At 41.6% G+C, this 15035-nt stretch overlaps 1 protein-coding gene across 4 annotated transcripts in view; it reads left to right on the top strand.

Moving 5' to 3' along the window:
• Positions 1-15035, top strand: part of WDR19 (WD repeat domain 19) — a 105823-nt gene that overhangs the window by 80365 nt on the left and 10423 nt on the right. For all 4 annotated transcript variants that reach the window (XM_053254052.1, XM_053254054.1, XM_053254053.1 and 1 more), the window contains 5 exons: positions 146-223; positions 4685-4781; positions 5675-5799; positions 8883-8964; positions 13890-14040. In XM_053254052.1, the coding sequence (XP_053110027.1) occupies positions 146-223; positions 4685-4781; positions 5675-5799; positions 8883-8964; positions 13890-14040 (533 nt within the window). The remainder of the gene's footprint in view (positions 1-145; positions 224-4684; positions 4782-5674; positions 5800-8882; positions 8965-13889; positions 14041-15035) is intronic.

Raw genomic sequence — 15035 nt, 5'->3', positions numbered from 1 at the left:
ATAGGTAAGCAACCTGTTTTTTCAGACCCAAAATACCATATTAATTATGGTTTGGAGTGTTAGTGTTGCTTGTTTCACATAAATGAAATCTTAATAGTTTCCCCTAAAATTTATTATGATATTCCGTTCACTTTTTTCCCAACAGGTGGGACAGGCAAAAGATGAAGCCTTGACCAATCAGCTTATAGATTACCTTATGGGAGAGAGTGATGGCATACCAAAGGTACTAAGTTTCAGCCATACAGCTGTGTTGAGAATGATGGCTGACAATCTTGACTAACAAAAGCCCGATTCAGACATTATGCTGTACGAGTATACAGATGTCTGTACACGAAAACCTGTGCTTGTGTGAATGACTGTACGTGTGTTCATTTTAAAAGTGAAACTGGATACATGCACCTTCAAATGCATGCTACATATAGGAAGTATAGTTCTGTACCTGTGTTCAATATAACATGTGAATTACTGTATCTGTGTACAGATCTGTACCTTTGTACACTATACACTTGTACATGTGTTAAACATAATGTGTGAATGGGCCTATTGTGTGCACACTTCAGGAGACTATGAGGGTGCAATGGGAGCCCTTGCACAACTTCTCCAGTCTACCTGCATGCTCACAGTTGTGCAAGAGTCCTTGGAATCTGGAGCATGGGGAGTGCTCTGGAAGGGCTCTGCAAATGTAAATTTGCAGAGGGGTCTGCAAATGGCCACAGAGGGGTCTGCAAATGTAAATTAAAATGTGAAGAGACCATTAACATGCAAAGTGAATTTAACTAGCATATTTATCAATGAGGATATGATGCAACTGCATTTGTCAGGGAGTTAGGATTGCTACAACTCCCCATTGAGTGTGTGTGCTCAGCGGCAGATGCAGGCTTACCCTCTGCATAATGTGTAAAGTGGTTCTGGTTGGAGACAATTGCTTTGTACTGGATATTGATGGGTTGCTCTCCTGTGTGTTTCTGAGGCTGTGATTGCGACTCCAATTTCACAAATCATGTAGGGCCAGGATGTAACTCTTGAGTTCTAAAGTATTTTTTGTCGTGCCTATCATTATTACGTACATAATATTTTATTTGGTCCTTGACCAGCAGTATTACAAATACAGACATACAAACATAAACTAAACATTAGCACGTATTTTACAAAGAATATAACAGTATTTAGCCACAGTTCTAATTTTATCTTTATCACATAGAGAAAATAAAAACCTCAATAAAACATCATCTGCTCTTCCATTAAAATTTATCAGAGGGGGAGAAAGTAGCTTTCCTCTGGCTTCATCATAAAAGCTACAATGTAAAAGGGCATGTGCTATTGTTTCAACACAGCCCTTATCACAAGGACATACACGATTCGCCAAGGGAATTCCTGCATATCTACCAAACAGAACTGCAGACGGAAGAACATCCAACCTGGCCAGCGTCATGGCCGTTTATATTCTGGAATCGTAACTACCTGGAGATAGAGGGCCAAATTAAATCCACTCAATTGGTCACCCAAGAGCAATCTTTTAGATATCTGGGAAATTTCATATTGCAACTCAAGATCCATTAGGCATTGAATAATTTGGATACGAGCTCTGTTGTAACCAAACTCCTGTATGGCCTCTAAGGAGTATCCACAGCAGGCCGACTTATCAATGGCCTCAGTGTGCCATCTAAATTTAAAGGAGTCCTGTTTTATAAAAGCAACCAAACCCTCCTGCAAAAAATAAATTTTTAACCAGTAAAGAATAATGTCTCTCCATAAGCATGTCTGAAGCCTAATCATTCCAACCTCTCTTCTCAGAGCCACTGTGGGGGCACATCTGGGAACAGCCAGTACAACTCTTAAAAATTTTGATTGCAGTGCCTCCAACGGATCAAGATTTTTAACTATGCCCAACTGAGCTCCATAAAAAAGTTGAGGCAAAACCTTTGCCGAGAATAGTTTGACCATGGCCGGAACATAGGATGCACCCTTAGTGTAATAGTAAGAGAGTACTGATTTAACTACTGGTTTGGCCTTTAAAATTGCCGAATCGAGGTGAGGTTTACGTGAACAGGAAGAATGAAATAGAACTCCTAAATACCTAAAGGACTTAACCTGCTCTGTCCTATGTGAGCTTATTGACCACTGATGCCCTCTGGGCCAGTTAGCAAAGACCACGACTTTTGTCTTTTGATAATTGATCTCCAAGTTCTCCTGTGTACAGTATTTATCTAACAGAAAGAGAGCACGCTTTAGGCCAATTGGTGTTAGCGAAAGAATCGCCATATCATCCGCATATAATAGAACAGAGATATGCCTATTCGCGATCTTGGGAAGATGCGTGGAAGGGGAGGAAATAAAAGAAACTATAGAACTGATATACAGGTTAAATAGCGTAGGGGCCAGTATACATCCTTGGCAGACCCCTCTATCTGAGGGGATTGCAGCTGTCAAAGCCCCTTGGAGGTTGTAACGTACCTTTAGAGTAGAACCAGAATTCAAAGTAAAAATTAACAAGAGCAGTCTTTTCTCGATGCCCAAATCCCAGAGTATCCTATCATTATTATTTTTATCACTCTTTCTCCATATCTTCCTTTTTGTTCCCAGCATCTGTAGCAGCTGTTTTCTGCCTCCTTGGGTGCTGGTTGGGCTATATTTGGCCATAATCTTTAGTTAGATGATAGACATATTGGAGAGGGAACAAAAACAAATTGGAAAACTATGTAAGTGGTGCAGCTATAGAAGTTCAAGCAAGAGCTGGTTTTCCAAAGAAACTTCTCCTTCCCAAGCGAATAATATTTTCTAAGAAAAATATGGGCCTGATTCCACTTTGCTGTGTAATCCATCCCAACGCATCTGGTTCTCCAGTTTGGAATAGGAAATGCTTTAGAAGCAGATCTAATGTTTAAAGGAGACATCATATGACCTTATGTAATCATGCTCATTGCTCTGCTTAACGATACTTTTTGTTCTGTGAATGGCTTTATTTTCCATTTAAAATATTTTTCTTATTCTTCTAATTGCTTTACTGCATCTGCCATAGTCTGTTTCTGTGAGTAAATCTTTTATTTTGACCAATCATACTTGGTATTTAACTTTTTGTCTAAAAGAAGTTCTAAAAGATCAAGACTATAGATTCAGTGGCCCACATATTGTGCAGCCATCTGGGAAGTGAGTCACTGCACAGTTCTGAATCCCTGAATAATGAGGTTGCTCCACTGTCCTTTTGAGTAGAAGAGCATGCCCCCTGCCTCCATTAGTGTTCTCTGCCAACCAGAAATATGAATGGCAAAGGGACATATTTCTGGATGGCAGAGAGCACTAATGGAGTCGGGGGCATCAGCAAAAATTGCTCTGCCCTTGCCCCACACATGCTGGTGGTGCTCAAAAAGATGACGGCTGAGCTCAGAGCATCCTTGCTGTTCAGGGCTGCAGCTCCCTTATGGCAGCAGATGGCTGAGCGACATGGGGGCAGTGTTTTTCTCATTTGAGGCAACTGAATTGCCTCATTTCAATCCCACTGCTTTTTTAGGACTTTCTGGAACGGTGGGAGTTAAGCTACCTTCACTAGTTCTGGACCCAGAACATAAAGCAACAAACTATAGATAATAGAGAAATGTAACATGTTCTGTATAAAATGTAATTTGAGTACTAATGTATATACCAGAATTCCTCCAGATGTTGCTGAACTACAACTCCCAGCATCCCCAGCCATAATAAATTGTAGCTGGGGATTCTGGAAGTTGTAGTTCATCAACATCTGGAGGACCCCTGGTTGGGAACCACTGATGAAAGCAGCATTCCACTTTTTTTAGTCACCCATTTCAAGCTTGATTTCTCAAAATTAAACATGTTGGGTATTGGTTCCCCCCCCCCAATAGGTTGGGGGGGGGAACTGTCAATGTAATCTTTCATTTGGAAACTTAAAGGGTGCTGTTCTTAATTTATTTTCATTGTTAAAAAAAACAAAGTTGCAACTGGAGAATAAACAAACATTGGGAAGAAAATATTTTCTTCTCTGTTGAAAAAATATCTATGGCCTGAGGTTTGAAAGAAAATAATATAGACTCTGATGATGATATTTGATGCTCTTCATGTATTATAATACAACACAAAAATCCTATAGAGATGTTCAGATCTTACTCGCAAGATGTTCTAGAAGTAACCTCAGTGTGGAAAAGGTAAATGCAGTAAAGGCTCGCTGCGCCTGGAAGCCCTGGGCAAAAGGACTGTAATACAGCCCAAAAGCTCAGGGCTTTTCCAGACAGTAGTCTATACTGTAGCTTTTTCAGTTCCTGCCTTAAGGACAGGCTCTCCTGCAGGCTCCGGATGCCTGTGTTAGGTTCTGAAGAAGCCCATTGTCTCTTCTTGCGAGTTTCATGGCCACTTTAATGTGATCATGAAAAGAGGAAAGTAAACACTGGCTGTTCGGTGACACTGCAAAAATAGTGTGCGGAAGATGCTTCCCATCTGACTTTGAGTGCCGAAACTCACAAGGAGTTTCGGTGGATTTTTTCAGAATGCAACACAGATGTCTGGAGCCTACTGAAGAGCCTGTCCTTAAGTAAGGTGGGAACTTGAAAAGCTGCAGAATAAACCATAGTCTGAAATAGCCCTCATAAAGTGTTTTGTATAAATAGTGGTTAAGTGATACAGTACTGTGCTTTTTCTAACATACATAAGAATCATTTCTTTTGTTTTAATAAAGGATGCTAAATATCTGTTTCGGTTGTATATGGCACTAAAGCAATACCGAGAAGCCGCCAGGACAGCCATAATAATTGCCAGAGAAGAACAATGTGCAGGTATGACACTTAATGCTTCCAGCTGTTCAGTAGTTCACTTTTCCCACTGGGAGCTTCTCTTATTCTTGAAGGAGCAAATGTGACAGAAATGAAGCAGCAAGTGGGAGGGCAGCAGGGAGATCATATGTCTTCAGTGCAATGCCTATGAATTCTGAGCCTAGAACTGAGGTTTATACTCCCCATCTCAGGACTAGGTTTGTGCTCCCCATCTCTTCCCTGCTCTGCAGCAATTATTGTCACCAGTGCTCTTTCCTCTTGCCAGGGAAGAAGAGTATCAAAATGGCACCAGAGGCCTAACACATCCACTTACTTTCATTTTTAAAAGGTTATGCTACCGAGGAGGAAACATTAAGACTATAACTTTTGGAAGTTCAATAACCAAATTTTACATTCAGTTTGTGCTCGGACTAGTTAAAATTATAACTTTCAAGTGAATAAAATTGCCATCTGTCCCCTAACCTTCTTTAGTGTGATTTCAAAATTTGCTACATGTTCAGTTACTTAAATATTTGTATTAGAAAGCAAAAACAGGAGACTACAAAGATACCTCACCCCCATATGGCAATGTCATTTTGCCTTTTAATGGCCCCTGTCCTCATTTAACTACTGAGAGATTTTTTCTTGGAAAGGTAATTTGCATCCCAGTTGTTGATATATTATATTTATTTAGCAGTTGTGCGATCCTTTAGAATCCACAAGTTGTGCCTGAAGACATAAATTAACAGTTTAAGTAGACAAGTAGCTTTCACATAAGAGCCTTTTCCCAATAGTTGAATCATCTGTTTCAAAGAAAATTTACCTAAAATGACTCATAGAAAGGCAGCTGGAATGTAACAAGGGAGTGCAAAGTATTTTTCTGAAATCTAATTACTGTTTGATTTTTTTTTTTTCAGGGAACTATCGAAATGCCCATGATGTTCTCTTCAGTATGTATTCAGAACTTAAAACGCAAAAAATTAAAATACCTTCTGAAATGGCTACCAACCTTATGATACTACACAGCTATATTTTAGTAAAGGTAATGCAAATGTGGCTGCATGAATGGGAACAACTATATGCAACATTATGTAAACTTATATAAAGGATGGTATTGCTGTCAGTCTACACAGACAGCAGTTTACGTGGCAATATCATTCCTGGATTTTATCACTTCACACTGTAAAGATGTGCATTTGGGCGTGGGTGTAGGGTGTCCCATGTTTGAATATTGTCCCAAGTAAGAAGAATACCTGCACATAGTCTCGTCAGGAGGAAGGTGAGACTGGAACCCCTCCCTCTCGCATGTAACTTTGTATGTGAATGATGTTTTAAATATAGTAAATTATTCCTATCTGTATATGTTACAATCCAAGAACCACCTCATCTTAATGTGTTCAATTTTTAACTCAGAAGGAAACTCAAAAGCAGTGTGGCTATTGCCAGTCATTCTCTTCAGTCCCATGAAAGGTTAAGGACTATCCTAGTGGCCCTCATTACTTTCAGTTCAACATTCTCACTGATGACCAGAATGGAGTAGGTTGCCTCTTTGCTTCCTCATCTCTGTTAAGTAAACACACAAAACCCAGAATAGGAGAGACCAAGAAAGTTCTCTAAACAGCTGCCTATGCTTCTTTAGGGCAGTCTGCCTTATACTTTGAGAATGATATAGATTAATAAGGTTCATAGTTCTGGAACTATTTAAAAATGTCTCTCTTCTTTGTCGCAGCACTAATATTCTTGCATTTAAAAAAGACAGCCTCTCAGAATTTATGTGTGCGCACGTATGAGTTTGTGTGTGTCTGCTGAATACATACATGCCACATTTGATGTGGCATGCCAAAACAGCTGGAGAGGAACCTTGGGATGGAATAATAAAGTATCTGGAGTTGTGTAGAGCAGTGCTTCCCAACCAGTGCTTCCCACTGATTCACTCTGAGTCAGCTCCAAAAGGGAGAGGTCTAAACACCCTTCTTTTGGATCCAGCTCCTTAATGCACCAGGAAGACTGTATCCTTTCCAGTGCATTATGTGGTGACTTGGCTCCAAAAGTGGGGAGTTTAAATGCCCGACTTTTAAAGCTGGCTCAAAAGAAATATCACACAGTGGCTTGGCAGCTGCTGCCCCCATAAAAACAAACAAACAAAAAAACCCTGTGTCTGTGTTGAGGGGGGCAGTGTGCCTTATTTAAAATAAAACATTAAGTATGCCTCCGGATAAAAAAGGTTGGGAAACAATAGTGCAGAGTCTGCACAAATAAATTAGTGAGTTCAGCTACATAAGGCAACTTTAATTTCATTTTAAAAGACTCTATTAGGGATGTACAGAACATTTCAATGTCAAAATGTTTTTATTCAAAGCAGAACACCCTTTAAATAAAGGGTCTGTTTCAAACTCAGAGCAGGAAAACCCCATTTTGATTGAAACATTTTGACATTTGAAGCGCCATTTTGGAGGCCTCTTTCAGGAGAGGAGAAATGAAGGTTTGATTTTGTGGTTTTCTTTTCTCAGCACTGAATATAATATGCAGTGCGATTGCTGCTCTATCTGGTTTTGTTGGATCTCAGATTGACAAAGGCAGAACTAGGATGCCTGCCTTCCTTGAGTTGTGGTTTGTTTTGTTTGTGAGATGGTGTTGTGGCGAGAAATGGACAATGGCAGTGCTCTCTTGCTCTCTCTCCCTGTATTGTTCCTTGGTGATTGCTGTGATGAGCTCATGTCTAGCCTTGAGACTAACTTGTGCTTCACTCACTGCTCTGGTGTGCGCTGCAATCTGGATCGCAAGCACTGTTTCCTCTAACAGGGATTCCCAGATGTTGTTGACTACAACTCCCAGCATCCCCTGCAGCAGTGGCCTTTGGCTGGGTATTCTGGGAGTTGTAGTAAACAACTTCTGGGAATCTCTGTTAGAGGGAACACTGATTGCAAGTTGTACTCACTCAGCCAAAATATGGCTGAAGTTGCTCTAGTTGAGCTTATGGCTATGCTTGCTGCTCAGTAAGGATGCTGCTGTGGCAGCTGTTGCAATGCTAGGAAGTAATGTGTCATAATTGTGTGTGAGAGAACAACTTGTACCAATGATGTTACTGCCATACAGGCACTGTGGCTGGCAGTGGATTCTGGGTCAGTGATCCTTTTTTGGTCATTTTTAGACTGTGTTTTAAATGTGTATTCTGTGTTGGAGGGGGATATTCCCTTTTACTTTGTGCTTCTGCGATGTTTTTCAAGGCAGGATTGCCCTGCTAACTTGTCAAAGAGGCACCTTTTAATGTGGTGATTCTCTTTATTGAGCAGGGAGAGAGTAACTGGCCCTATCCACCCCCAGCATGGTACCTCCAGTGACTGTTGCTGGTGTCTATCTTATGTTTCTTTTTAGATTGTGAGCCCTTTTGGGGACAGGCATCCATCTTATTTATTTATTATTTCTCTGTAAACCTCCCTGAGCCATTTTTGGAAGGGTGGTGTAGAAATTGAATGAATGAATGAATAAATAAATAAATAAATAAAATGCATTGCAAATTGCAAAACTTGTCTGTGCAGTCTGTGAGTGCAGCTTGTTCTAGACATGGGAAACAATAGGGAAACTTGAAAGACTCCATTGTTCCCCATGGATAGCTTCTAGGGACACCAGAGTAGGTTATGTGGTAGGGCATGATCCTATGGGGGGTTTGGGGAAAGGTTAAACATTTGTTTAAAATAACCTGCTTGCCTATTTCTTTTGTGGGTTGGATGGTAGGTAGTAACCATCATGCCCTACCACACAACTCACTATGGTGTCTGTAGGAACTACTCATAAAACAATGTTTCGTGTTTCCTCATGGTTCCCTATAGCCAAAAAACACTTGAAAAATTTCAAGTTTGTTTTGTTGAAACAGGCAGCTCGACTGCTGTTTTTGATTAAACATTTTGGCTGTTTGTGTTTTGTTTTGAGCTCAAAACAGAATGCAAAATCCATTTAGTCCACATCCCTAGACTCTGTTTGGGGAATGATCAGGAAGCTACTTCCAGCTTAGAACTCCAGACTAAGTGCAGGAAGGTGTCAGGTAATGGGTGGGGTGAATAAATCTGAATAGATCTTAAATATTACAACTGTTAGCCTTTAGAGTAACTCACATTTGTTTTTCAGATTCATGTTAAATGTGGTGACCACATGAAGGGAGCACGTATGCTTATTCGTGTAGCCAACAATATCAGCAAGTTTCCATCCCGTAAGTGTTACCTACTGAGAATGCATGAGGACCTTGGCAAGGCACTAAACTCTTGGCTAGAGATACTGAGTGTGTGTGTGTATGTAGGGGCAGGGAGGTTATTACAGATGATCTTGCCTAGTATAGATGATTTTTCCGAATGTGTGTAGTAGACTTTGAGGAGATGTTTGTGATATTTCCTTCAGGATGTGTCAAGCATTATTTGCTCTAGATACTGTTGTCTAGAGTAAAATAGAAAATAACTGACAAAGCCCCAAATACTTAATATAAATTAGCAACATAAGAGCACTCTCTCTCTCTCTCTCTCTCTCTCTCTCTCTCTCTCTCTCTCTCACACACACACACACACACACACACACACACACACACACACACAGAGAGAATGTCAGCATACCAGAACACTTTTCCTTTATGGAAACACAGCTTTGTCAAGGACTTGCATCTCCACTGCAAATACTGTGCCCTCTACTGTTTATTACAGTATCTTGAAGCAGCAACTGTTTCTGCCTCATTACAAATTGTGGATGCTCTTCTTTCCTTCTTCACCACCCATGGTTTCCTTCTGTTCCTTCCACTAGCACTGGAGTTGTTTTCTAGAAATAATATTAATGTTTATTGTCAAAATTCTAAGCTCTGAACTGATGTTAGGAATTTAGAGGGAAATGAATTGGTTAAAAACATGAAATACTTTGCTGGATCCGTCTGTGGTTGTCCAGATGCCCTGGTGAGCTTACCTGATACTTTTGGAACCAAGACAGGATAAAATGAGATTGCAACCAAATGACTACTGCAGGGAAGGGGGATGAAGAAGTGTATAAGGGCTGGAGATAAGCCCATCCTGCATTGTTCTTAGCATCTGATGACTGGTGATAAATTGCCTGTGGAATATAGAGCTTCCGCTTAGTTGCCATGGCTATTGATAGACCTATCCTGAATTTGTCTATTTGCTTCATTATTCTTGATGAATATTATTTGGCATATTATTTGGCATTATTAATGCTTCATTATGATTATAATCATTAAAATGAATGCAAAAAATTCAAGCAAGTCAATAAATAATATCTGACCTCAGTTAAAAGTGTGTGTAATATAGATCTAAACATGTAATATTATCTGAACTCTTCAGCATTTTGCAGTAGTTTATCACCATCTACCTTAGACATCCACACTTAAAAAAAAATAAAACAATAGATGTTAATAAAAATATAATTCAAATTTACTTTGGATTTAACTGAATTTGAATTATATTTTAACTGGAGTTTATCCCAAGGTAATACTTTTTGGATATATAAGATAAGAAGTATTGCAAACAAATGTAGAAATGATCACGTAACTATTGACAGCAGCAAGAATACGTATTGTAAAAGCATGGAAAAAGCAACACTTCCAAGAAGGCTAGATTGGTTAAAATATATTTGGAACATGATATTTTTGTTAAAATTTATTTATTTATTTAAAATATTTATACCCCACCCCTCCAGTGCTTGGGGCGGCTCACAACAATACAATAGATACAATGTAAAATAAAATTAACCCGCTCAAAGTATCTGCGCGGTAGTTTTTAATTGCTCCCCTCAGCCCTACCAAAGCCCCCTCACTTCAGAGTTCTCTCCACCATCACCTGAGCTGCGCTCCTGCTCCTCCATCTCATTGCTTCCACCCCCACTCATCTCCTCATCCCTCTTGGTTGCTCCTCCATTGCATTGCTCCATTTCCTTCACCCCTGAGAATGTCTAAGTGTGGATGTTTCAGGTTATAGCTGCAGCGTTGTTAGTGCCAGTTAGCCAAGCCACAGCCCCCTAACCCCAGAGACCTTCCCACCCTCACCCTTACTGGCGACCGGGTCCTTCCTCATTACTGCCGCTGCCATGGCTGCTCATTCCCCTCAGGACACTGACAGGCTCGGTCCCATCCCTTGCCTGCCTGCCTCCCTCCGCCAATAGCCTCTGTAGTCTAAGCAGTAGCAGCGGTTGACCAGGCCCTTCGCTGCTGCCGCCATGGCCATTTGTTCCCCTCAGGCCACTGACAGGCCCAGGCCTGTCCCTCGCTCTTCCTTCTTTCTCTCTTCCCCTCTCTTCTTTCTCTCCTCCACTTGCTCTTCCCCTCTATCTTTCCCTCCCTCCCTCCCTCCCTCCCTCCCTCTCTCTCTCTCTGAGTTAACAGATCTTATGATATTTTCACACCAGTAACAGCTGCGTTTCAATTTACGTTAACCATCACAGGCTTCTCTTCCCTATCTGCATATGGAATTCCCACTGCCCCAACACCACGGTTCTCCTGCTCTGTTACCTCTGTTTGGTAAAGCACTGTGTGGGCGGGGCTTGCCACACACCATTTGCCACAGACCACCTAAGCCTTTTATATATAGATAGATAAAATTAATCAAATGAAGGAGCATGGAGGGAGCATAGAGAAGTTCTTCAGGGAGGGCATTCCAAAGCCGGGGGGCCAGAACTGATAAGGCCCTGTCTCTAGCCCCGCCAACCGGATCTCTGTTAGTGACAGGCCATGAGCAGGGCCTGAGAAGATGAGCGGAGGGCCCTGACAGGTTCATATGAGCGAATGCAGTCCAACAGGTACCCCAGCCCCAAGCCTTACAGAGCTTTAAAGATCAAGACCAGAATCTTGAATCTAGCACGGAAGTGGACTGGTAACCAATGAAGCTGCTGCAGGATAGGTGTAACACCCTTGAAGCGACTTTTACCCACAAGCATCCTTGCAGCAGCATTCTGCAGCAGCTGAAGCTTCCAAACTGCCTTCAAGGGCAGACCCACACATTGCAATTGTCCAATTTGGATGTTCCAAAGCATGAGTAACTGAGGTCAGGTCCAACTTCTCCAAGTAGGATCGCAGCTGGCATACCAGCCGTAGATGGTAAAAGGCACTTCTTCACACCGCTGCTACCTGTGCCTCCAAGGATCCAGAAGCACCCCCAAGCATATTATAAACTTGCCAAAGTTGAAGAACGTACATTTGTATCTAGACAAATATTGTTTGTTCGGTATGGGAATGAGTGCAAGATTCTGTACACCCTTCAGTGGTATGATTTGTGATTTGGATGGTCTTTTCTTTCTGTCTTTTTCGATATTTCAAATAAAAAAGTGTGTAAGTATGTGTAAAATTAATTCAGACTTAACAAAAGGTGTATAATTTAATTATGGCAGTTAAATTATAATCAGTTAAAAGTCTTTAGGCATCATTATTGTTTAAAAAGTAAAGATAATGGGGGAAATCAAACAAATAAAACATTCAGAAGTAGGGTCTCAAATGTTTACTAGAGGCCAGTGCCAATAAAGGCTTCTTTTTAAAGCTAAATATGAGCAAATTTAAATGGGTTTAATTGGGGATTTTTGTAATAGAATCATAGAATTTTAAAGTTGGAAAAGGCTTTGGCAGTCTCCTAGCCCAATTCCCTGCAGGAAACTGCTATAGCATCTCTGGCAGATGGCTATCCAGCCACTGCTCGAAACCCTCCAACAAAGGAGGGCCCACTATTGCATGGGGCAGACTGCTCCACTGTCAAACAGCTCTTATAGTTAAGAAGTTCTTCTCTAGCCTAAATCTACTTCTTTATAATTTCAACCCATTGGTTCTAATCCTGCCCTCAGGAGTAATAGTGTACAAGTCTGCTCCTTCTGTGTGATGGCCCTTCACATATTTGAAGATGGTTGTTGTATCTCCCCTTAGTCGTCTTTTCTTCAGGCTACCCACCTCCTTCAACCGTTACTCATAGAACTTGGTTTCCAGAACCCGTGCCATCTTGATTACCCTCCGCTGAACCCATTCCAGTTTACAAACATTCTCCTTAAAATGTGTGGCCCAGAATTGGACCCAGTAGTCTAAGAGAGATCTGGATGTTTTGAGCTTCAGTTGATCATTGCATAAAGCTTGTCTGCTTCTTGTTGTGATACTGTCCTCTGGATATCCTCTGAAGTTATTTTGTAGTTTGAAAGCTTGCAAATGAAAAGAAATAAAAACCTGGGTGGTTTCAACGGATATGGACACCTCCATCATTGTATATGTGAAGTTGGGGTTAGAGTTACCTACTCATAGGTAACTTAATCTGATTAAGTCACCTGTGAGTAGTTCCACTGGAGTTAATGGGACAAGTCGGTCATGACTAACTTGTCCTATTAATTTCAGTGGGACTACTCATGAGTTGCTTAATTTGGATGTCTGCCAGGGTTTTGTCTGCCAGGTCTGGAGAGATCATTGAAGAGATAACTACTGTTATCGGGGCCCCATCTCATGATTGTGAACATACCTGAGGCATCTGATTAGCTGTTTAAGCTGGAGTACTAGAGATTAGGGATGTGCATGAACCGGTTCGGCAGTTGCAGGGGGGACCTTTAAGGGTCAGGGAGGGTACCCATTTCCCCCTGTTGCGTTTCCCCGCCGGTACTGTTGCCAAAACGGGTGCCGCAAGGCTGCTGCGTACCTGCTGCGTACCTTCTTGCAGCCCTGTTCAGTGTCATACCAGAAGTGGCCGGCACACGTGTGTATGCAGCAGCCCTGCGGCACTGGTTTTGGCAACAGCGCCAACGGGGGAAATACGGCATGCAGGATGGGCACCCTCCCTGCTCCTTAAAGGTAATCCCCCTGCTGCCAAACCGGCCAAACGCCGGTTCATGCACATCTCTACTAGAGATTACACTGGAGTAGGTGGGTCTTTGGTCTTATCCGGCAAGGCAATACTTGTATTCTCAGCATTCATACTTGGGAAGTTTGCTAGAAGTATACATATCTACATGATACCTAGTGTTGGATTTTGTTATTGTAATTATCACGTGTTCTCTCTACAATCCAGAAAGAACAAATCAACTAACAGCTTTGCGTAAAACCCAGAAAGTCATAACTAAACTGAAAATGAAGGGCATCAGTCCAACAAAATTTATTCTACTTATTTATTTTGTTTTTACCTGTAGACATTGTTCCCATCCTGACTTCAACAGTCATTGAATGTCATAGAGCAGGGCTGAAAAAGTCAGCATTTGGTTTCGCTGCAATGTTGATGAGACCAGAGTACCGAAATAAAATTGATTTGAAATATAAAAAGAAGATTGAAACCATGGTCAGGTGACTATTAGTTTACTTATTTGGGGTTTGGAAATTGATTGATACAAGCAACTTGCCCAGTATAAATGATGTGTTATCAAGGCAGTAACCTTGCTCACTGCTGCCCAGTACCCATATCCCATGGCTCTCAGCCTTTTTCTCAGAAGCAACACCTGGAACAAGATAAGGAGATTCACCCCCCCACACACACCAAATCCAGAATCCCTTTAGCTGTTGCAAACAGAGACAAGAGCAGTCATTCCCTTTTTTTCATCGTAAGAGTTTGTGCATTGATTTGTAGCACAAGACAAGGAGTTTCCCTTGCAGCATCAGAGCATGGTTATGACTCCCACAAATACAACTCAACATTTATATTGTAATTTTCCAAGGAACAGTCTCTCAGTTATCTTTACAGCAGTGCAGTGGCTGGCATGATGTGCAGTGGTATGGAGCTGTAGCGCTGTGCCCTGGGGCTGCTGCAGACTAAGGTAGCCCCAATGCTGTTCAGAACAGGCGGGGTACCTCAAGCAGTGCTTCTGCAGTTTCCCCCATTGTCGAAGCACTGCTCGAGCTACCACCTGTTCTTAACAGCATTGGAGCTGCCTTAGTCTGCAGCAGCCCCAGGGCACAGCACTACAGCTCCACATCATGCCAGTCATTTCTGTCTCCATTGTACTGTGGAGGGGTGGGCAGGGCTAAGCTTAATGAATGCTTAAGGTCACCTAGGGAATTTATGGCTGAACAGAGATCTGAACTAGGGATCCATGCACTTAACTCTTAAGATTTCACAAGTGCTGTGTTCCCCACATATTGTCAGAGGAGGCTAATGAAGCTGCCTGTTCTTTATAGTCACAGTCAGATATTACAAGGTCCACTTGTTGAATTGCCATTGACTTGGAAGGAGGGTGGATTATAGGCAGTTTACAAGCACCCTGCTTTCAGAACTGGCTCACAAATGCTTAGAATTAATTTCGTAGCATTTTGGAACCTCTTGCAAGCCAATGCTGAAGCTGTTT

The sequence above is a fragment of the Hemicordylus capensis genome, chromosome 5 (genome assembly GCF_027244095.1).
Source record: "Hemicordylus capensis ecotype Gifberg chromosome 5, rHemCap1.1.pri, whole genome shotgun sequence".
Lineage (NCBI taxonomy): Eukaryota > Metazoa > Chordata > Lepidosauria > Squamata > Cordylidae > Hemicordylus > Hemicordylus capensis.
Note: the sequence above shows the minus strand (reverse complement) of the source record. Positions and strands in the feature narration are given on the sequence as shown.